Source organism: Nipponia nippon, unplaced genomic scaffold, assembly GCF_047370975.1.
Source record: "Nipponia nippon isolate SJK-2023a ecotype South Korea unplaced genomic scaffold, ASM4737097v1 scaffold_4, whole genome shotgun sequence".
NCBI lineage: Eukaryota > Metazoa > Chordata > Aves > Pelecaniformes > Threskiornithidae > Nipponia > Nipponia nippon.
This window is the reverse complement of record NW_028262358.1, coordinates 53,350,473-53,373,844: the sequence shown is the minus strand read 5'-3', so window position 1 is coordinate 53,373,844 and position 23,372 is coordinate 53,350,473. Positions and strand designations below refer to the sequence as shown.

Genomic DNA, 23,372 nt, shown 5'->3' with positions numbered 1-23,372 from the left:
CCACCAGCCTGACTGTTGCTGCCTGGCCTCCCCTGGTGCTCCCCACAGCCCAGGACCCCACGTCAGCCCCCGGGGCCGTTGGCCCCTGCCCCAGCGACCCCACAGCAAGGCCGGTCTCCAGCTCCCCACGGCCCTGCCCGGCCTGGCCATGGCCCTGCTGAACTGGGCCCACCCGCGGGCCCAGGAACCTCCCCGTAAAACAGGTTTGCTCACTCCTCATCCCCTCAGTTGCTGTTATTCCAGTTGCCAATGCACACTGGAGTGCCTTCCCTTTTGTCTCTGTTCTGCAGTAATTTACTGTTGTAACGTAGTGACAGTTTTTAAGTGGATTTTCATATAGGAACACCAAATGCTCGTGTAGCAAACTGAACATTGTGAATTAAAACGGCCAAAGCACCACAGCATAAGGGCCAACACTCTGAAGGCTCCCTTTGCTGTTGCACATCACCGTTTTGAGGAGCCCCACTGAACCCACAGGGGCCTTACCCTTCCAAAAGCGCTGAAAACGGTGGAAAATCAGGCACAGACACATAATGAATTCATTTGTAAAGACTAATGCTAACAAACAGTTGAAAGGATTGCTATAAGAAAAAAAAATACACTTCATTTTAAATGGCTTTCTGATTTGTGTATTTACAGCTGTTTTAAGTCCCCAAGTGTGGATTTATGTATTTCACGAGATAAATGTTTTCATAGTTTTTATTGAAGCGATATTTGTTGTTAAAAATTCATTGGACTAATTTTGCCTTTTTGCAGTGCTAACTGCCCAGATGCCCGCTCTGTACCTCACTCTTGTCACGTGACTTAACGGACCTTCGCGTGCCTCTCTTTTCTCTCAGCAGTATTTCACCTGACGGGCTCCATCGCGGTTTCCACCATCACCACTGCTTTCAGAAATCCTTTCTCAGCGTCGCCTTTCCCCGCGCGCGACTGGCCGCGGAAAGAAGCCGCCATCTCCTCTCCTCCGCCACAGTTTCTAAACCTGACAGACTTTTTAAAGCAATGACGCAAGCACTGTCGGCGCGCGTACTGGCGCTAAGGGTCACTCGAGCCAACAGCCTTGCGTTCGTTTCCCCCCACGGGGACTTTCTTCCATCACCCCTCACACGAGCACCTGCCGTCGGGACCTGAAACACCTCACAAACCCAACGTGGGGCTTTGGCCTACCCAATACCCCCCCGCCTCGCTCCGCACGGGCATAACCCAGCCCGCTCCCCCCGCCCAGCCTGGGAAGGGTCTGCCTAAGGCAGACGGACAGACCCCCGGGGCCGCAGACGGACACTCGCCAGCCCAAGCCACGACCCAGCCACGCCCCCTTGCCCCCGCGCCTGCGCACGCAGCCAATGCCGTGGCAGCCTCCCTCTTGATCCTCCCTCAGCCACGCCCCACTGAGGGCAAACAGCGTCGGCCCCGCCCCCTTGCCCAGGGGCCGGCGTCTGCGCCTGCGCCCTTCCTCGCCCTCACGCTGCTGTTTCCGCCGGCGCGAGGGGTGGGGAGAGCTGTCACCTTCTTCGCATCCCATTGGGCGCCGGCCGGGCCAGGGCGGGTGCGCGCGCATCCCCATGCCCGCCCCTTCCCCCCCCCAGCTGCCCGGGGGTCCTTCCGACTTTGCCGGTGGCGGAGGGGTCGCCACCCCCCCCCCCGCTGCGGCTGCGCGGGGGGGGCTGCCCCGAGCCGGGAAGGAGCCGCGGCCGCGAAGGCAGCCCCTTCGGTCACCCCTTCGGTGCGTTGGTGGCGGTTGGCTCTGCTCCCCTCACCCGCGCGGCTCCAGGGGGCCGCGCCCCGGGCTCGGGAGGGCGAGGGCCAGCCCGTCTGTCTGCCTGCTCGCCCTGCGCGCCTGGCGACCTACCGGCCCTAGCGCGGCGGGGCGGCCTCGCCGCGGCCGGCTGCGGGGTGGCGGTGCGGCCGCGGCGGGGCCGGGCGGCCCAGGGGCCTGTGCGAGCGCTCCCGGGGAGCGGTGGGTGCCGCGGGCCGGCTGCGCGTTTCTCGCCTGGCCTCGCGGGCCGCGCGGCAGCGGCGGGGGTTGCGGCGGTGGGCAGGCTGGCCGCGGCCTCGCTGGCCGCTCCGGTAGCAAGCGTCGCGGGAGGTGAAACGCTGCGGAGGACGCTCGTCCGCTGCTGGCGTCTCCTTTCCGACTCGCAAGTAACTTTCCTCGTTAGGGGCAACGAGACCTGCCCGCCTCCTGGCGACGGAGCCGGGCGGGGGGCGGCAGCGGCGGCTGCTTGCCGTGGCCTTCGTGCGGGGCTGCGGCGCGGCCGTTGCAGCGGCCCCGGCGGCAGCGCTGGCATCGGCGCTGTGCGACCTCTCCGCACCGCCACGGGTTGCTCAGGTGCCTGGGTTTGCAGGTTTGTTGCTTCGCGTTGCAGGCACGTGGCCGTGGGAGTTTTGAACAGATCTGCTCAAACAGAGCAGTTCTCTCTCGTTTCCACATCAGAGCGTGATGCTGAAGTTGGTGTGCACAGGCAGACCGGGTGATGCAGGAATCCTTCTTCCTTTGCTTTAAGTGCAATATTATGATACGTGTTCTTGCCCTTGGGGTTTGCTGCATTTACTGTCAGCAGCACTCTGTGTGCATGAGTATTATTTTGAGAAACTCACATGTTTTCTTTCCTTAATTCTCTTGTGTTTGAAGTTCAAACACAGCAAGATTTGTATATTCCTGAATTGTTTGTTTTGACTTTCATAAATTAAAAAATTTAGGGTTGGTTTGTTTGTTTGCTTTTTCATAAGACCCTGTCGCGAATGAGCAGTTAGGTCACTTAAATAATCACTGCCACAGATATTTGTAAATAGTGATTTTAATATAAATTTATAAAAGGGTGATTTAACAGAGTTTGGTGGCAAGGTTCACTCTATTACTTATTAAATGAATGGAATATATGGAGAGAGAGAGAGAAAGGAATACAAGGAGGGGTAAAGGAGGCCCTCCCATTGAGTCATGAGGTTCAGAATGGACCCCCTTGCTTTCTAAACTCCTTCTCAGGGAGGAGCCGAGGTGCTCTAGGAATTTTGCCCTGTTCCAGCATAAACCCTGGATTTAGTAGCTTAGAATATTTGCCTCTCATTTGCCTCTCGTCTTCCTGTATTTCTTTAAAAGTTGTATGCAGAAGCTGAATTGACATGGATATCTAAATATTTTCCTGTCTTTGTTGACAATATAAGGTCATAAATCTATTGCTGTGTTCAGGCTCCTTATAAAAACACTTTTTTTTTTTAAAAAAAAAAGGTTACTACTTGTTTGAGTATTTAAATACGAGCATGTAGTTTTGAGTATGTAGTTACTAATTTCCCAGATGGGTCTAATACTCCATAATCTGCTTCTTCATGTGTATTGTTTAGCACGTGTACTTTATTTTCTAGTATTTGATGCACCAAATCTGTTGACTGCCTAGGTTCAGTCAAGGAGTTGGACGTGTATCTTGACTTAGTTTTGCAGTTAGTCAAAATCAGTAAGACTATGCATTTAGTTTGCTGATTAGTCCCACTGAAATGCACAATAGAACAAGTAAGGGCTCCTCTGCAAGCAATTTGTATATTCAGGTCCCAGGATGCACAGTTTCCTGGGAAAATGAAGTATTCAATACTAGTAGGAAGGTCATTAGGGACTTCTAAGGACAGAACTTGATAGCTTAGGCTCTAAACCATATTTTATGTAGTGGCAGCTTCAGACTAGCCCTGTGTCAAGTTTGCTGAAAGTTTCATCTCAATGTAGGCTTTGAAAGGAAGGAAGAATTTTGTGTGTGTATTTTCCCCACCCCCGAATCTCCTGTACCTCCTGCACTTTTGTTTGCGGAGTTTCTTTTGCCGTCTCCTTCCACCCCCGCCTTTGAGGGATTCCACTGCTTCTCGTTTTATATCTGTCCCACAAGATTCTGAGTAACAGCTGTGAAATGTAGCATTCTTGTTGATCTCTGTCTGGAGCTGTTTGGCAAAATGATAAGATGTAGTACAAGGCAAATGCTTCATGTCCAGCTTTGTGTGATGGCACAGGGACAGGAGAGGCTCTGTAAAATTAAGTCTCTTTTGAACAGTTAGATTTCTTAGTGCATATGTCTGTGTCCAAGCCTTCTGCAAGTTTAGCAGCTGCTGCGCAGTGAAATTTCAGTGTAGGCATTTGATTTTGTAATACTTATTGCTGACTAATTTATTTCATCTTGCAGAGACTGGAAATACTGTTGAGAAAACGACAAAATGAGTAGTCGTCGAAAACGTGCACCTCCATCAAAGATAGATGAGGAGAAGAAGAAGCAGCTCTGCTGGAATATGCATGAAGACCGCAGAAATGAGGTGATAACATTAGATGATGAAATGACTAATGAGGACCACGTTCCAGGTCCAAGCACTTCTTCTTCATCCTTTGTTGTTATAAATGATGATAGCACTGATGAAGATCTTATTCAAAAAGAAGGCAGTGGCTCAAAATCTGTTAAGTTTTTGACAGTTAACGATGAAGAAGACTCTTATTCCATCTTGACTCCTGTGTCAGTACAGCTAAATATTATAGTCTTGCCATACCGTGCGGATGGGTCCTGGAAAGCTTTGTTGGGAGAATTTGTTCTTCGTCTTCCTTCTGAGCAAATTCTAACTAACAAATTCCATGAAAGGAGCTTTACGTTGATGAGAGGAGACTCTGATGATCAGTTGCAGGTCTGTGTTCATGAAAGAAGTGAAGAAGAGTACAGTAATGAAACAAAAGAATACCTGGGTGCTTATGAACAACGTATTTTGGTGGAAACAACTTTAGGTGGTGAAATATTGGAAGGCTTGAGATGGTTGCAAAAGAAAAAGATAATTGGACTTTATCAAAGACCTGGAGAGGCTCAAGCTTTAAAGGTATGGGTTCGTATATTTGTTTTGCATTTTTAAAGTTGTTCTTTTTTGTTTGAAATATAAAATAAAAACCTCTGAGCAACGAAGTCTGGCAGCTACCATATATTTTTATAATGTGATGAAAAGATACAGTTTCTACATGCTTATGTAAATGTTTTCAGTGTGTTTTTTCCTAAAAACTTCTTTTTACTGTTGCACCATTAGTAACGCATTACCCGAAGGAATCAGAGAAGCTTCTAGCTGCAATGTACTGTATCCTCTATATGGTGATTTTAGTAGATTTGTTATATCTGTCTATATCTGCTAATTTTCAAAGCACTGTTATTATTTTCATGCTCTTCTGTTTATAATATTCTTGTCATTCTAACAGTTAATTAAATGATTAACTGTATAACCATTTCACAGGTTGGAATTTACCTTCTGGAAGCTGGGCTAAGTAAACCGGAGTTTCTCAGCGATGGAGGTGGAAGACCCAAAAAAGCTAATCAGCTGATTCAAAAACTCATGGAAAAGTTCTATAGTTTTTTAATTCCAGGTAATGCGATTCAATTGAAAGTTGATGAATAATTTTTGTTAATAAAATACGTCTGTTTTTAGTAGTTTTAAATGTAAGAGAAAGTAGTAAGTTATTCCTGCCATCTAGAGCAACTTTATTTTCAAGGTAATATTATTAGGTAATTCTCTCCATATTATTATCTGACCATTAATCATATGCTGATTAGTTTATGGTCAAATTACAGGTGATAATATTCTTTCTCTACAGATAAGGCACTGAGGCACATAGCAGTTTGAGTCCTTAACTTTTTGGGAGTAAATACAATTTTCACTGATTAGTGTGGGTTGTTTGACCAGCTCTACAGTAGCTTGTCTGAGTTACACAGGAACTGTTTAAAAGAACCAGGAATTAAATTTGGAAAACTTTTGTTCCTAGTTTGGTGCCTAACACACAACTGTGGCAACAGGATTTCTATTTGGTTTATATTGTAAAGTAGGTACAATGTAAACTACTGCAAAGTGCACCTTTATGACAGTTTTAAGAATACACCACTGCAAATATACAAATATGGGCCTTGTTGTCATTTTGGAATTGAAGATGTGTTTGCCAGATTATACTCAGTAGTGATACAGATTTTTAGGGTGACCAGTGACTGCTTTATGGTGTGATGGCTTAGGAAACTCTTAAAACAAAAACAAACCTTGGTCTCATTCCTGAGTGTAGGAGGGATTTGAAATGTTAGTTGAAGACTGACTCAATAACAGTGACCGTAATATACAGAGTTTCAGTGTTGTTGCAGAAGTGACGGAAGTCTGGCACCCCCCGTACAATTGTACTTAGTTTCAAAAGGCAGAATGGTATAAAAAATTAAGCAACTTGCTAAACAGAAGCTAAAAGGAAGAGTTAGCAGAATAAAATCTGTACATCCATGCCTGCTGCAAAGAACAAACGTGCAACTGTCAGAAAGAAGTTGATATACCAAGAGAAGGGCCAGTATAACTATGTGGGGAAGGGAAGATATTGCACGTAAGAAGTCATCCTTCAAAAACTGAAGTAATCTGACTGAAGCAAGTTTGTCAGTTTAGGTTTTAAAGCACAATAAAGCAGATCCAAAAAGAAGTCTGAAGAATAAATAGTTTAAGATAGAGAAATGAATAGTAATGCTTTTAAATGCATTAGAAGAAATACATTATCATGATTGCATTAGAAGCAGAATAACTGCCAGAGAATTCATAGGCTTGAGATGATGGAAGGCATATGAAAGAGTGCTTAAGTAAAGTAATTCTGTAGCAGGAATCACAATTTTCTGCATATCTTCTCATTATGGACAAAATGAACAGTGACCTATTTTGAGATCCAAAATAATTTTGTGCTGGAACTTGGGGCATTTGTCCTCAGTACGCTAAAGGATAGATTTTTATGGACTACATGGTTGAGTGTAGCTTACAGGTGAAGAGGAAATATAGCTTCTGAAAGGGAAGACATCCCCCTCAAAGTTACTGGAGCAAGAATGTGGACCTGAGTGATTGGGTTGTTATGCCTTAACTTATGTTTTCAGAAGACATGCAACCAGCTCAGGTTCATAAAGGAGCTGTGTTGCCAACTGGTAAATTTTCTGACCATTTTTCAGCATGTACATTTTGATGCGGCGTAAAATAATGTAGTCTTGATTCTATGCCAATGAATAACATGTAAATGATAAAGTAAAATGGAGGGTGTGGAGAATAGAAATAAGCGGTTGTTAATTTGTATGAAGGTCACCAGTCAAGTCCTACAAAGGCATGTGCAGCTTAATATATTCCTAATGCTTTGGGAAGTACAGTGATTGGTGAGATGGTATCATCAACAAACTTTAAATGTATTATTCAGCATAATAAAGATGAACAACTGAAAGCTTGCAAGCAGACTAGGCAATGGAGATTTCATATAAATTCAATATAGATAAATATAAAGCGATGCAGAAAAAAAAAATCCTCACTTCACATTAGAAAAAAACGATGGCCTCTTTGCTAACTGTTGCAGCTAGGGTTGTTCAGTATGTAGGTGTATAGCTCAGTAAATGCATGAACTTAGTGTTCAGTGTCAGTCAAACACTGGATTGGATAAGTGCACTCTGCGCTGGGTTGAAACTGGCTGGACGGCTGAGCCCAGAGAGTGGTCGTGAATGGAGTCAAATCCAGCTGGCGGCCAGTCACAAGTGGTGTTCCCCAGGGCTCAGTGTTGGGGCTGGTCCTGTTCAACGCCTTCATTGATGATCTGGATGAGGGGATTGAGTGCAGCCTCAGTAAGTTTGCAGATGACACCAAGTTGGGTGGAAGTGTCGATCTGCTGGAGGGTAGGAAGGCCCTACAGAGGGACCTGGACCGGCTGGATCATTGGGCCGGGGCCAACTGTATGAGACTCAACAAGGCTAAGTGCCAGGTCCCGCACTTTGGTCACAACAACCCCATGCAATGCTACAGTCTTGGGGAGGAGTGGCTGGAGAGCTGCCTGGAAGAAAAGGACCTGGGGGTGTTGGTTGACAGCCTCCTGAACATAAGCCAGCAGTGTGCTCAGGTGGCCAAGAAGGCCAATGGCATCCTGGCTTGTATCAGGAATAGTGTGGCCAGCAGCACCAGGGAGGTGATAGTGCCCCTGTACTCGGCATTGGTGAGGCCGTACCTCGAGTACTGTATTCAGTTTTGGGCCCCTCACTACAAGAAGGACATCGAGGTGCTGGAGCGCATCCAAAGAAGGGCAGCGAAGCTGGTGAAGGGTCTAGAGGACAAGTCTTATGAGGAGCGGCTGAGGGAGCTGGGGTTGTTTAGCCTGGAGAAGAGGATGCTGAGGGCAGACCTTATTGCTCTCTACAACTACCTGAAAAGAGGTTGTAGTGAGGTGGGGGTTGGTCTCTTCTCCCTAGTAACAAGTGATAGGACGAGAGGAAATGGCCTCAAGCTGCGCCAGGGGAGGTTTAGGTTGGATATGAGGAAAAACTTCTTCACCGAAAGGGTAGTCAGGCATTGGCACAGGCTGCCCAGGGAAGTGGTTGAGTCCCCATCCCTGGAGGTATTTAAAAGACGGGTAGATGTGGTGCTTGAGGACATGGTTTAGTGGTGGACTTGGCAGTGCTGGGTTAATGGTTGGACTTGATGATCTTAAGGGTCTTTTCCAACCTAAACGATTCTATGATTCTAAACCAAATCAAAGGTAAAGAATTGTCCCGAAAGTATTAGAGAACAAAACAGGATCATTATACTATATAAGTCCATAGTGTGCATTATGCTGTGTTCTAAATTCAGAAATAAAACATGTCACAGAAGTGGAAAAGATTTGGGAGGGAAGACCCCAGGTGGCTACACACTGTGAAACCAGTTACATTTTCTAACAGTTTTTAAGCACATACTTTTTGATGTAGCATAAAATAATGTAGCCTTGATTCTGTGCCAATGAATGCATTCCTCTTAAGAAGTGTAAATTGATTTCCATTTCTAACAATTTAGTCTGTATTTGAATTTCACCTGTTTTTGAACACAATTAATTGGAATTTTTGTAAAACTGCATGTAAGTATGTATTTTAACACTTGTCAACATGCATGTAAAATGCACTTTACACAACAACATTCCAAGACGCTCCACGCTTCTTCTCCCCATTGGTGAGCAAATTCTTGTGTTGATGGAGTTGCACACAAGGATTTACACAAATAAGGGACATGACCTCTCTATCCCTACATTTAATTTTTATATATTTGTTTTCCTCAATGTATTCATCCCATTAATGTCCTTCTAGTTGGTTTTGAGACTGTGGCAGGAATTCCATCTCAAGTTATGGCAAGCATAGGATAGATGCATTAATGAAGCTGCAAAAGAGTGACAAAATATTTAATATGCCGAAGCTTCATGAGTTTTGAACATTAATTGTGGAGTTAACCACTTTTTTGAGAAATTTGTTTACAGAGATTTCTTTTTTTTGCTTTAATAAATAGGTGGTTTTATAATAGCTCATATCCTGTATTTGCTGTATAATATTACATATTGCTTTGTGTTGCTTCACTGAACACACAGGCCTAGATCACTTATAGACCCAGCTAGCTGCTTTCTTAATATGAAAAACACCATAGTCTTTATAATTAAAATAATAAAAAAAAAAAGACTAAAATGTCTGTTTAATTGCTGTTTGTTCTAGTGAATGGTAAATGTTTCAGAGTTTTTCCCATAGTGTCATGGAACTATAGTATGACACACAATAGCATGGCGATAGCATATACCATATACCGTTCGCCTTCAGTTTTCTTAAGAAGAATAAATTCTTTGTACAAAGAAGAGTTTTTTTGGTCTTTGTATGGCATTTTTTAATACCAAATGCGAAGCAAGAAGTTTTCCATTAATCTAGAATAAAGGGGGAAAAGATTACATTTTCATTGATGTAGATACTCTTATACAGCGATCTGGAAACTGCCCAACAGATAAAACTGAAAGATCCTATTCCAGATGCAATAACAGAACTTTAGTTCACTCATTGAAGGAATTAAGTAGAATACTTGATTATGAAACATATCATAGAAACTGAATTTTTTAATAGTACAATGCCATCTGTTTCTCAAAGGTAAATGATACTAAGATGAAAGCTGTGTAATTGAATTACATTTTTAAATGGTTGAAAGCATAATTAAATATTCACTGTTTACCTCTTCTCAGTTACTTATTAAACTTCCTTAGCATCCTATTAAAAATCCCTGTGGTACATAGAACCATTTAATCAGGCAAAAAAAAATCTTGGAGAGAATGAACAAAACAAGAAAGGTATGGACAAAGCATATCCAATTGTATGAAAAAACATTTTACTTTAAAGTATATTCTAGTCTTTGCTCCCCCGTAAAATTCTGGATAGACTTAGTTAATATAGAAGTCAATTTATTATGCTTTGAAATGTGAAATTTGAAAACTGTTATTTTAGCAAGTATGATGGTAGGTGTCATTATAGATCAACTTCATTGATTAGAGTTATACTTTGCAATCACTCTTAATTTTTCTGTTCTTTCCATGAAGTGAGTAATGTGTGTGAGAGGATCCCTTGGAATGGTTTCTGTAGTATATAAAGCTGCGTGCTCTGCTTGGTGCTTTTCCTTTGGCTGGAACATTAATAACTCCACATGTGCGCTTTGGTTGCTGCCTTTACGAGTCTTTGTATGTATAGTTTTAGGATTAGGGGAGGGCACTGGTGGCTGCCATACCTGGGCACATCATTTCCTGCTGTTTGTTTTGGAAATGATTCTTCACCTTCACTGTTTGTTTGACTGAAAGAAAGCTTTTGCTTTCTGTGAAAGAGAGTCCTAATAGACCTAAAACACTGTTAAAACTTGTCCTCTAAGTCTTTTGTTCCCTCAGCTTATGTCGGTTTCCCAAAATGCTGACCCTTGAATTTTTCATGGATTTTTGTTCTACTGTGCTTAGGTTCTGTGTATGTCCATATATCCAAATTATGTGAAAAATATATAAGTACAAGGCCTTCTTACCTGGAGGGTAGAAAAGAAGGGTAGGACTTCTGTCCCAGAAGGTACATACTTCTCTTGAGGTGGGGTTTTAATTTCTAAAGTATGCCTTGTCTGAATTTTTGCAATGATGCAAGTGGTGAGAATTTCTTGTTTTCCTACTGCTACAATTTTCTTATCGAGATGGGCAATTTAAAATTAAAATGAAATCTCACTGAAGAGAACCTCATGTTTTTTTTTTTTAATATGTTATTTTATCAAGGAAGGCTTTATTTCATGAAAAATGTACAAATCTTTGACAGCCCACTGTGTTTTTCCTCTTTCTGTGAGATCATTGACCCATGCTAATATTTGAATGTGAAATACGAGTTATTTGTGGTTTTGTATCAGTTGGAAATGTTTAGTGGAAGGTCTTTATCAAACAAACAAGGTCTGGTCATTCTATCCCTAAATTCTAAAGGAAGAGCTTTGCTGATTACGTGTACCTCTGTGATCGCCATAGCGTGTTAAGATGAACTTTCAGGAAAGTAGTGCTCATTGTTTCCTACTGCTGCTAGCCGAGTCAGGTGCAGTCATGACATATGTTTAAGTGATGTTTTGCTTTGCTTCATTTCATATGGTAACTAAATATGTTGCAGCAAAATTTACTGAAATATTGACCAAAGTTGATTGATAATGTGTGTCTTGAATTATTTGGTGTATGCAGATGAGCTGGAGGAAGATGAGGAAGAATCTGACATGGAACTAGAGCGACAAAATATTGAAGAGCTTTATGACTTTGTAAGGCACACCCATCAGCAGGATATCCAGTTACTGAGAGAGGATGTGCAGCATCCTGCGTTAATTCCTATTCTGAGGCCATACCAAAGTGAGGCTGTGAACTGGATGCTTCACCGAGAGAACCTCACAAGCACTCCAACCAGTGGCAAGTATATGGGTCTGGAAAACTTGCGTAATTGAGGAAAGTGGCATTGTATTGTCCCCAGTAATCTTTTCTTGCTGTTTGATTAGAAGCTTTGTTAATTATTTCATTACTATTTTTATAAAAGCTGTTGTTTGGGTAGTACACTAAATGATGACCTAACTTTGCTGAACAGCAGTTGATGTATCTTGCTGGTCATGAAGCACTGTGGAGGTAGACGTTTGCTTTTTGTCTCTAAATGTCATGATAAGGCTGAGCAATTCTAAGCAGCGTGCTGTTTATAGAGAAGCCTCACAACAGTAACATGAACTCTTTCTCCATAGAAAATGCACTGCACTTCTTATGGCGAGAGGTCATCACTCTGGATGGAGTGAAAATCTACTATAATCCATTTACTGGCTGGTATGTTTTTATAGTTATCGCTTTCTGAGAAAACCTCAAGGTTGTACTTTGTGAAAACCTTATTGGCAGCTTTTACCTGGAGGATATAAGATAATCCATAACTGTCATTTTTCAGTTAGCAACTAAAGAATTAGAACAGTGATCCCTTTAATTTGGAAAAAAAAGACAAACTGGAGTATATAATGCACCGGTAAATATGTAAATCTCAAGTCGAAGACATAATTCTTAAAGCTTTTTTATTTATTTCAGTGCAAATTTCTGGTTTTAAGATTAACATTTTTTTAAATTAGAGCATTGGAGACTTCGACCTTCTGGTCCAATGTTTTTAAAATCTAAAGGAAGGAGGCAGTATAATGCTTTTTATTAATACTGGATATTGCATTATTAATTCTGCTTCACTTTTCTCATTAATTTGGTTAGAATAGAACCTTTTGAATGCTAGTTTGCTTTTTATTTTTTCCCTATATAACTTTCAGATCTTTAACATATGTGAATATAAATATATTTCGATGTTTTGGAGACTAATGTTATGATATGCTAAGGTTAGCAAGGTAAAGCCTGTTAGGAGGGGAAAAAAAATCCAAAAACTTCTGGCATACAAATTTGTCTTGGTCAGGTTTGTACGCCCAAAAAGCTTGCTAGCTTTTGTCAATCTCAGCTTATCTAATAAAAGATATTGCCTCACCTTACAAACTTTGCCTTTCTGAAGCTATGCTGTTTGTGTCCCTGAACACGTGCTTCCCTATCACACCATTCTATAGTTCCTGACTTTCATTTGGGAATGTACTTGAATTTTAGTATTATCCGTGAATATCCGATTGCTGGACCCCAGTGGCCTGGAGGTATTTTGGCAGATGAGATGGGTCTTGGAAAAACAGTAGAAGTGTTGGCTCTTATTCTGACTCATACCCGACCAGACATTAAACAAGATGATCTGACATTACCTGAGGTAAGAAAACCAGGGTAAGATTTAGCACAAAGAAATACTTTTCAGAATTAATGGAAATGCACTTATCTTGAGTTTATTGCTTTCTGTTTTATAGAAGTCCATATTTAAAGCTGGATTAAAGTACAGTGAAAATTTTTGCTTTGTAGTATGTGATACTTGGTGGCATAAATAGTGGAATGTTTTGCATGAGAAGCAGTCGAGAGTTTGCCATTGTTGAAGGGTGTTAGCAGGCAACTGTGCTGTTAATAGGCTCTTGGTAGTTTACACATACTCTAGGAGTGTATAAATATGTAACTTAATCTACTATGTTGGAAATCATTCTCCCCTTCACTTCATTGTATTGATGAGTATCAAACATCGATTAGACATACATTCTGTGCTAAAATAGGGACGATTTAAACTCAGTGAATAAATCTTTATTTCTGCTCCCTCTCTATTTCATGTAATAAATAGGCTTATTTAGCAACAGTTTTCCATCTTTTCACTTTCCTCATCATGCATCCTGTGAAAACTTAGCACATTCACTAAAACCAAAAATTCTCTCTGAAGCAAGAGAACCTTTATCCTTAAGCAAACTCTTACTTCTGTGGGTTCTGTCCTTTTGAATTCATGGCAGCCAGTTTCATTGTACATCTATTCATAATGATCTCCTGCCTGCTTGTAATTTTATCAGTTAAAAAAACTCAATTCTCAAAGAGAGAGTAAGATTCTTCTTAAATGTATCAGAGGGTCAACACTGAGGAGTGTGAAGAGGGGAGTATTAGCACTGAAGCATCTGGACATCAACTGGCAAGAACAACTAGAGACCATAGCTTTTGGAGAGCTGGAGTTCTGAAACTGTTTCATGACATGAGTATTTGGGACAGACAGCTTAGCTAATATTTTGGGATCTTTATGAACATAATTATATGACATTGCCTGTCGTTAAAAGGCACTATTGCACTCATTCAGAAGGCCCCTTGTCATCTGTATTTTTCTCATCTTCAAACATAAAATGTCTTTGTATGATGTCCTGGGGGAAAAAAAAAAAAGTGCTTTATTCCAACAGAGACTTTCTGGATGACTCCTGGCTTGTGTAAGCCAATGTCAGAGTTACTCTGAGTATTTCAGCTCACTGTAGGGCTCAAACAGTGTCTGGAGTTTCACTGCGGTTACTGTTTAAGAACTCTGCAAAGCAACCAATTGGACAGGGCAGAGTGAAGTGTCAATGAATACAGCTATAAAACAATCATAGAAATATTGGTGCTGCATTTGTTCCAGCTTTGGGATTCTTTTTTATATCCCGGTTCTTGAGTATACATCTCCTTGAATTAAATCACTGTTCCTGAATCACTGAGAGTAGATTTTTTGGGGGCAATGCCCAAAAAGAGAAACTTACTTGTTATACAACTAACTAGGACTTTTCAATCTATATTGCTTACTTCCTTTTGTGTTTCTAGCTGTATATTAAATATATATTTTCCTCCCCCCATCAGTAACCTAGATGACTTACAGCTGTAGATTCCTGCAACTTAATTCTGAAGTAGTGGAGGACCCAAGCGGCTTGCAGGGCTGCTCTTTCTGTTCTCAGTGTAGGGTGCTGAACACCATTTGCCGAGAAACTGAACTGAATGGGCTGTCACTCTGTATACTAGAAATGAGCTATCTGAGCAAATTAGTGAGGTCAGAGCACACATCTGTAGCAGCTCATGCTTATTACCAAATGTGAAAAGATTAATGAAGTTCAGAATTACTGTGGAGAGACATGAGCTAATAACTATTTAATGTTGTCTGCATTAGGGTAAGCTCGTGAACTTCTTTGTTCCACCTCAACCTTTAGAAGGAAATAAAAAGAAAAAAACAAAGGAAATGGAGCTTAAATTGAAGGAAAAAATACAATATCCCAGTAAGTATTTCTGATGGCTTTTTAAATACATGTTGCTTTTGGCATAAGTCTTATATTGGCCACTGACTATGAGTTCAATGCTGCTCTTCACTTCTGCAGAATGAAATGATTCTTTTGCTGGGCACTGTGGTGTAGGATTGCATGCTACAAACAAGTGATCCACAGTTAAAAGTAAAGTTACCAACTCAGATGTGTGCTACAGAGCTCCGTGTAACTAAAGGTCATTGTAAGAGAGTTTATGCATTTAACTGAAATGCACTGTCTTTTTATAACTGTTAGTAAGAAAATTGAGTGACTCATTTCTATTGCTATTCAATATTGTCTTAGAATCACTAAAAAATAGCAATTTGTAGGGCTACCTCAAGTAAAGCACTGTCAAAACTGCCGCCTGTCTTTTGTTTTGCGTTTTTTAAATGAACACGGTGTTTAGAGTTCCTTTTCATGTGTCCTCTGAGGTAACTTTCATTTTATCTGAGCTGTAAGGTTTTTTTGCTTTGATTCTACATATAGGCTTACGAGTGATGATATTAGCAGCTGTAAAGGAAATGAATGTGAAGAAAGGAGCATCCATTATTGCAATATTTAAGTACATCAGTGCTATATATAGGTATGACATACAGAGAAATAGACGGCTTCTCAAAAGAACTCTAGAAAAACTAATTGCAGAACAAGTAGTAGAGCAAGTCAAAGGACATGGTCTGGCTGGGTCTTTCAAGTTGGGAAAGAATTACAAGGAACAGAAGAGGCGAGAAAGAACCAAAGAGCAGGTAAAACATGCTGCCGTACTTACTTCAAAGAATGTTGCAAAGGCAGATCTTATTTCTACCAATTGCATGCTACTCTCAGCTGTGTTGTCTGTGTGCTCTAGTTCAGTGGCACTGGCTTATTGATAAAAATGAAGAAAACTGCAGCATTTGCTTCATCATTCATGAACAAAGAAGCAGAAATCATAAGTAGATCAAATTTGGGGCTAAAATATTAACTACATCTGTCATAAATCTTTTAAAATAGCGATGCAGGGGCTGGCAGATGTATTGTTTTTACTGTGAAGTTGTTTTTTAAACGTTGGTAAACAGTAACCAAATCCTCAGACTGGAAATTGATACAAAATCTTAATATCTATGTCTTGATGTGTTTATACATTCCAAAAAAAAAAAAAAGGTGAGGAGAAAGTCTGACGTTCTTGATTAATTTTACTTTGTAGATAGCAAAGACTTCAGAAAGCATTCAGAAGAAGCAGTTGATTGATGCTAAAACTCAAACCAAAGAATCAAGAAATAGTGATGTCACTTCTGAAAATGTCCTTAAAACCCCTTTACGGGTAGATATCACCATGGAAGAACATGATTATTGTACAACTAGCAAAAATAACAAGAAATCTGAAGCAGATCATAAGAACTCTGTAAAAGAGAATAATGTTCAGCAGGAAGCTGGTGTCCCAAAGTCTCCTGATTTGCATGGCAGCCTCCGTGTTTCCAGTGACATGAGCAGTCATCCTGATTTTGATGTTTCTAAAACTACAGCTGGTGTTCAGCAGGAAATCCCAAAGGACCCATCCTCACATTCCCAAGAACATGCCGGCAGTAGCATACAACATACCAGTTCTGTATTTCCATTTAATACCTCTGAATATCGTTTTGAATGCATCTGTGGTGAGCTTGGGTTGGCTGACTATAAAGCTCGTGTGCAGTGCCTGAAATGTTACTTATGGCAGCATGCAGAATGTGTAAACTACAAAGAGGAAAACCTGAAGATCAAGCCCTTCTACTGTCCCCATTGCCTCGTGGCAATGAAACCAGTTTCCACAGGAGCGACACTGATAATTTCTCCGAGTTCTATTTGTCATCAGTGGGTAGATGAGATCAACAGGCATGTAAGATCATCTTCTCTTCGAGTTCTGGTAAGATTATATAGCTTCATATTCTGGAGAGCTATTTTATCAATGCTCAGGGCTTCCTGTCTGACATTGTATCACGTAAAGGTCAGAGATTTCTCTGTCCTCTGTGTCAGAATTCTGCATTTCTTGCTATTAGACCTATGCTTTGGCATCACACGGTGCATTTAGTTTTTCATTTTTTCCTTATTAGTTGGTCACTGGAAGATGATACAGTGGACTAGATATCTTTATCAAATGGAAGCAAATTTTGAGCAGGTGCAACAACAGGTGATTTCTTAGAAGGCAGGCTGGGGTTTTTTTGGCTTTTTTTTTTGTTGTTGTTCTGAAAGATTACCAAGGAACTTAGAAAGGCCTAACTGTAGGTGTTTTGGCAGTGTCGTCTCACTGTACATTTGCACCCAAGCAGCTCTGACAGTTGCTTCTCATTTCATTCTAGATAAAAACATATGTTTCAGTAGGTAAAGAGTGTACTTTTGAATTTGTGGTTCTCAGGCTTTACAAAGGAAGTCTTGGGTCTTGGTGTTTATTGGGAATAACACCATTACAACTTGGGCATTGTCTCTATGACATTTGCCATATTTATTAGGATGCTGCTTATCTGGAGACCATGTATTGTCCTTTTACTTGATTTCTAATAGCTCTATAACTAATAAACCTAATTATATGTATAGTAACTATGGCTATGTAGGATTTTTTTTTTAATATAGTTATCGCAGTATTCCAGGATAGCCATTGTCTTTTATTAATGATGTAGTCAAGTTTTGTCCATATTTTTAGTAGGCAAGAACCTTTATAATGATAAAGTGCTTTGAGAACTGTAGATCCCTTATATTTTGAATAAAATAACAGTAGTAGTAGATTGATAAAGAGAGGAAGCTTTGTATTCAGGGGTATATCTGGTACCTTGAGCTATCCTGCATAGATGCCCAATGTATAAATGAATTCTAGGCCTCCAGTAAGCCATTTGTGTGAGCAGTCTTATTAGCTTTAGTGCACCAACTAACAAATGTGTAAAACTGGCACAGTTTTCATAGGACGCAGTCCAAGTTTTATACCAGTTTTGTGAAAACTGTCAGAAATAGATTTGCATGGCAACAGCAAAATAGCTTAAATACTGAATGTCAGTACTTTAAGCTGTGTGACACTTTCCATTCTAAGACACTGTTTTCATTTTCTTTTAACTGCCAACTGTAAGTCATCCAGACTTGCTTTCAGTGTTGCTTCAAAATGAAAATTTATTGGTTTTTTTCTGTAAAGTTAAAACAAAAATAGTGCAGATGTTTCAAAGAGCCAGTTTCCCGTGTTAACAGGTTTTGCATTGTACATGAAGGGTATTTTTTATTCTTCCAACTACTTAAAACCCATGGGAAGTTCTAATGGTTTTATGTAATAGAGCAAGAAATTAAAATTTATCGGTAGGTCTTGTTTTGTGGCAGGTTGTCTTTTTCTGCTGCTGTGAAAACAATCAAAGCTTGGCCAAGTTATAAACCTCCGGAAAATCTGTTCATAAATACTTGTAAGAGATCATTAGACTTCAACAGCTATTTTTTTTTTTCTCCTTAACAGTTGCTTCAGCGAGCATGCTCCTTTTTTTTTTTCTTTTTTCGTTTTTTTTCCCCCTTTGCCTTCTCTCTCTTTCGTTCGTGTGCATTGGCCTGGTTGCACATGTTCTGAACAGAAATTTTCTGCAAGTGTTTCTTGCAGTTGACGTAAACGCTGTTGCCATATGCACAAATGTAGAGGAAGATTACTACTGGAAGAAAAAGTACAGTTAACAGTGAAATTAACAGTGAAATCATGTGCTGATCATCAAGGGATAAAGAGGGGGGAAATCAACTAAGATTTTACAGGGTCACCTTAATTTTGGTATTTTTAACTATTAGTTGTGTGAATTAAGAGAACATTTAAGTTTGTGACACTATGAGGGACTAAAAGACAGTGTGATTTTCTTAAATGGTAAAAGTGTTTGTAGGTAGTAGTAGATAAACAGTAACCAAGATGGTCCATTCTTATATAATTAATCATAAACTTGCAGAATGAGAGAGGAATAGAAAAATGCTAGCTATTTGAAGTTGAGACTAGAATATAGGTCCTTTCTAAAAAAAAAAAAAGGATATTCCTGTATCTGTCAGAAGAAAGCTTTATCTGTTTTAATATTGTGATTAGTATACAGATCTAGATGAGTGGTAAGAAGTAGCTGATGATAAAATTCTTAAAGTAAGCAATGGATGCCTGTAATTTTGAAGTAGGTTTCTGAAGTAAATTGGGAGCAAGAGAAAAAGTTTGTATGGGAAGGAAAAAAAAAGGCAATTGATATATAACTCTGGTGATAATTGTTTTTAGTAGCTCAAAATCCTGCGGATGAGAAAACATTCCTATTCTAAAAATATATTTTGATTGTGTACTGTACCCCACACTATTTGAAATTCTGAGATGTTTTGGTATTGTAAATATATTGGGACTTGTAATATGTGCTGTATTTATTTTCTTCAGGTATAGAATGCTACCATGGGGATGCATATATTAAAATGTTTGGTTTAGCTTGTTAATTTTTTTATTTAAACTGCTGTATGTTTCCAAAAGGATTATGCTTAAAATGACAAGGGAGATAAGAAAAATACTTCTGATATTAGAACAAATGTCATTATGAAAGTTTTATAATAATATTCTGTTGGTGCATAGGGATTGTTTCTTACTAGGGTATTCTTTTTATCTCATGAGTCTCTGTAGAAATCCTCTTTGTAGATAAAATATTATCCAGAGTATCATTTCTGGTTTTTAAATATTTTGCTGTATACTTCTGTCTTTGCTTAATCATCCATGAAATTTTTGAGGCAATGGGGAGAAAGGTAATACATCTATGGTAAAGGAGAGGAGACGACTGGACATGTAACACTGACTTACGTAATGTTACTCTGTACAACATTACAGAATACTTAATCTTGCAAACAACTGTTTTAACAAATAACTGTTGTAGAAAATACTGAAGTCCTTTTTTCTTCAAAGGAGGAAAAAAAATGTTTTGCGAAGGTATAAATAATCATACATAAAAATTTTGCATCAATGTCTCTGTATTGCATTTTTTACCTGTGTTACTTTTATGGATTTCCCACCGTACTACTATATGAATACAGGTTTTATGAATGGTTTCATATTATATGAGCAACACTGCTAAAAGCATGAACGTATTAAGCTGTACTGGTATTTTAGCATTTTTATTAGTGTCTCTTACCTTCATTCTTTGCTATTGTGCTATTGAATACAAATCTACGTAGGTGTATCAAGGTGTGAAGAAGCATGGCTTTTTGCAGCCACACATGTTGGCAGAGCAGGAGGTGGTTATCACCACATATGATGTTCTCCGCACTGAACTGAACTATGTAGATATACCCCACAGTAACAGCGAAGATGGGCGCCGTTTCAGGAACCAGAAGCGGTACATGGCCATCCCAAGCCCCTTGGTAGCAGTGGAGTGGTGGAGGATCTGCCTCGATGAAGCACAAATGGTTGAATGCACTACCGCAAAGGTACGACATTCCTGGGCATGCATTTATTCAACTTGAAAGGGTTTTGACAAGCTTATTGTAAATAACACAACAGACTTCCCTCTCACTCTCTTAGTGTTCAGTGCACTCAGGTAATGTGTCCTTGTAGCTTGTTCTTTAGAAGTGTATTTTCTGTTGGAGATATTTACTATTAAATGGTTCTCTTTTTGGAATTTTGGCAGACTGTGAAGTATATCCAGCTCAAAAAATACTTAACATAATCTATACCGACAGTTTAAAGAACTCTGTCATTGTGTTGTATATGGTGTTCGATGGTTTCAAACAAGACACTAGCCTGTTCAGTGACATTGTTCAGAGGCATAGATATGTCCTTTGGGTCTAAAAGCTAAAATAGTCAGCAGTCTGCAAACTGTAGGGCTGCAGTCTGTAGAGGGAGATTATTTTAATTAGTATTCATCCAGTCTTTTTGCCCAAGACAGGAAGACAAAAATGCTGCTTACATAATGGCTTATAGGCTTCAATTTATTTTTTTTTTACACAGTTTCTTTTGCTAACTGTTTGCCTTCTGCGAACCCTTAATTGCACTTGATTACTTGGAAGTAGATATGGCTTTTATCAGCTTTCAGTTACCTTCAAAAAAGCTCAATAACTTTATACACATTTTTATAATATATTATACCAATGCTGCTCATAGGTCTGCTAATCTTACATACTGAAAAGATGTTCAGACTTGTTAAAAATAAGGTCCACGTGTTTTCAGACTGTATTCCACTCTAGCTTTGTTTTTCTCTTCCTACCATTGGTTCTATCTTCTTTTGCTAGGCTGCTGAAATGGCACTCCGTTTAAGTGGAATCAATCGCTGGTGTGTCAGTGGCACTCCTGTGCAGCGAGGATTAGAAGGTGAGATTTTATGTAGCAGTGTCATCTGTGGGTTTTCCTTGTGCTGATAACTAGGTGGTGGTTTGAAGCAGCTAAAATGTCTACTAGTTTTTCTCTGAATTTGTTGGGTACTCTGACTTGGTAAGCCATAAACCTTAAGCATGTAATAAAGCCATCAATAACTGTATCAATATAAGAACTGCAGAGCTGAAATCTTCTTATCTTCCTGAGTTAGACAAATACTTTGGGGAGTGGAGCAGCTGTATGTCGAACAGCTGACTCAAGTCTGTTCTTCAGTCTTCGCTTAGCAGAGTGGGTAAATTTTAACCCTTCTCTATCGCAGCTAAAGATAGTCCGCTCTGGTTACAGGATCCTTCTAACTGTCAAATACAGCAAGCAAAGCTGTATTTGCTTTTTACATAGCCCTGTATGAACTACTGTGGGCATCAACTGCCGTGAATATAAATTCTAAAAATCGTTCTAAAGCTTTATGAAACTGTCTTAAGTCCTTATGTAAAGACTTAATGAATTGAGATGTGTGGAGCTGTATGTTAGCAGGTGTCATTTATCTTGTCTTTTTTGTGACGTACTCAGTTTCTGTAGACAGGCTTCAGGCAGAGATAGAAAAAAAGAAAGGGAACTGACTAACTTCATCTCCCTGTGTTCTTTGATGGATTTAGAAATATGTGGTACACATTGAGGCAACAAGTTTGAAAGTGGATAAATCAGTGTAAGCGTTTGCGAACTATTGTTCAGATACCAAACTATTATAAAAGTCAATATTGTAGATTAATTCATTATAAAATTGTGGATTAAACTTATAAATACACATAACAGCTGTGAGAATACATAGTTAACAAAGCAAACACTATAGAACGAAGTGATTGATTTCACTGTCATGATTAACTTGTTTGAGTCCTTATGTGTGATAGTGTTGATTTAATACATACCTGAAATGTCATATTGTCCATAATACATGTTGGCCAGGTGCTCAGGCTATGCGGAGGAAGCCCCCATCACATAGGGGATGAAAACTGCTGACTAATTTGAATCTGTGCCATTGTAATAAAGTGGGATAGGACCTCTGGGTAAACAATTGTTTCCTGCATAGAAATGATCCCCAGGATTTTTTTTCCTCTGGTCTATGATGTATTTGGTGAATGTCTTGCAGCTCTCAGCTGAATGCCAAAATTACCATAAAGCTAACAGAATAAAGAATGTAGCCACCAGATGTTTAAGAACTATCTATAAGATACCATCATATATTTTTATTCCTGCATTGTCCACATGCGGCGTTTAAACGTGTGCTTCTGTATTTTTCCAGTAAGATTTAGATACAAGTGTGAAGTCAGTATGTCCTTAAGTTTCGTCCCCCAGAGTGACGCGTTTCTGAATTGGGCAGAATTAGCAAGCTGTATTCTCTCAATTAGTAAGAAAAAAAAGTGTTTTGTTAATTTGTTATGCCTTAGTGGAAAAGTGAAAGTCTTCTGAATTGCAGCCCCTTTTAGGATGGTGGGCAACAGACAGTTGGTGCACAGCAGGCTGTGAAGTAATGATACTGAGCAATACTGTTTTAGAAAAACCTGGCAAACCCAGTTAACCATATGCAATCTTGTAATTTCTGCCTCTCACCTCTGCTCTGAATAGGTTTAAATTCATTGCTGTGTTCTGCTAAACTTGAAATTATGAAGGTGTCTCACAAATAGTAATATTCCAGTATGTTTTGTGAAAATCAACAACTAGCTAAAGGAGAGAATCCCTGCCTTCCCCGACCCGGTCCCCTGCCTCAAATGAGCTATTTTGATGAGGGAATGACTGGAAAACAAGTGGAAAAGATAATGGCCAGAATGTAGTTGCTTTATGCCTGGTAACCTTTGTACGAAAGTTAATTTTTTTGGAGGCATATTGTGAAGTATTAAAACACAAACATTGTACTAAAACATTTTCTTTTCTTGGCAGATCTTTATGGATTAGTCCTTTTTCTTGGAGTTGATCCTTACTGGGTCAAACATTGGTGGGACCAACTTTTATATCGACCTTATTGTAGGAAAAATCCCCGGCCTCTCTACAGTCTAATTGCCAAGATAATGTGGAGATCAGCAAAGAAGGATGTGATTGACCAAGTAAATAAGAG

General features: G+C 40.0%; 1 protein-coding gene across 4 annotated transcripts in view; it reads left to right on the top strand.

The window, feature by feature from the left end:
• Positions 1 to 1,511: 1,511 nt before the first annotated feature.
• The window catches only part of SHPRH (SNF2 histone linker PHD RING helicase), a 58,112-nt gene continuing 36,251 nt past the window's right edge, over positions 1,512 to 23,372 (top strand). For 2 of the 4 annotated variants that reach the window (XR_015708300.1, XM_087775140.1), the window contains exons 1-12: positions 1,512 to 1,723; positions 4,161 to 4,833; positions 5,236 to 5,365; positions 11,504 to 11,722; positions 12,043 to 12,121; positions 12,920 to 13,070; positions 14,850 to 14,955; positions 15,466 to 15,722; positions 16,160 to 16,855; positions 20,128 to 20,379; positions 21,181 to 21,259; positions 23,198 to 23,361. Coding sequence is in view for 3 of the 4 variants with exons in the window: in XM_087775140.1 (XP_087631266.1) it covers positions 4,192 to 4,833; positions 5,236 to 5,365; positions 11,504 to 11,722; positions 12,043 to 12,121; positions 12,920 to 13,070; positions 14,850 to 14,955; positions 15,466 to 15,722; positions 16,160 to 16,855; positions 20,128 to 20,379; positions 21,181 to 21,259; positions 23,198 to 23,361 (2,775 nt within the window). In the remaining variant the exon portion in view is untranslated. Of the gene's footprint in view, positions 1,724 to 1,976; positions 2,143 to 4,160; positions 4,834 to 5,235; positions 5,366 to 11,503; positions 11,723 to 12,042; positions 12,122 to 12,919; positions 13,071 to 14,849; positions 14,956 to 15,465; positions 15,723 to 16,159; positions 16,856 to 20,127; positions 20,380 to 21,180; positions 21,260 to 23,197; positions 23,362 to 23,372 lie in introns of those variants that run through there. The other 2 variants (XM_087775138.1, XM_087775139.1) reach the window with 2 other exon arrangements.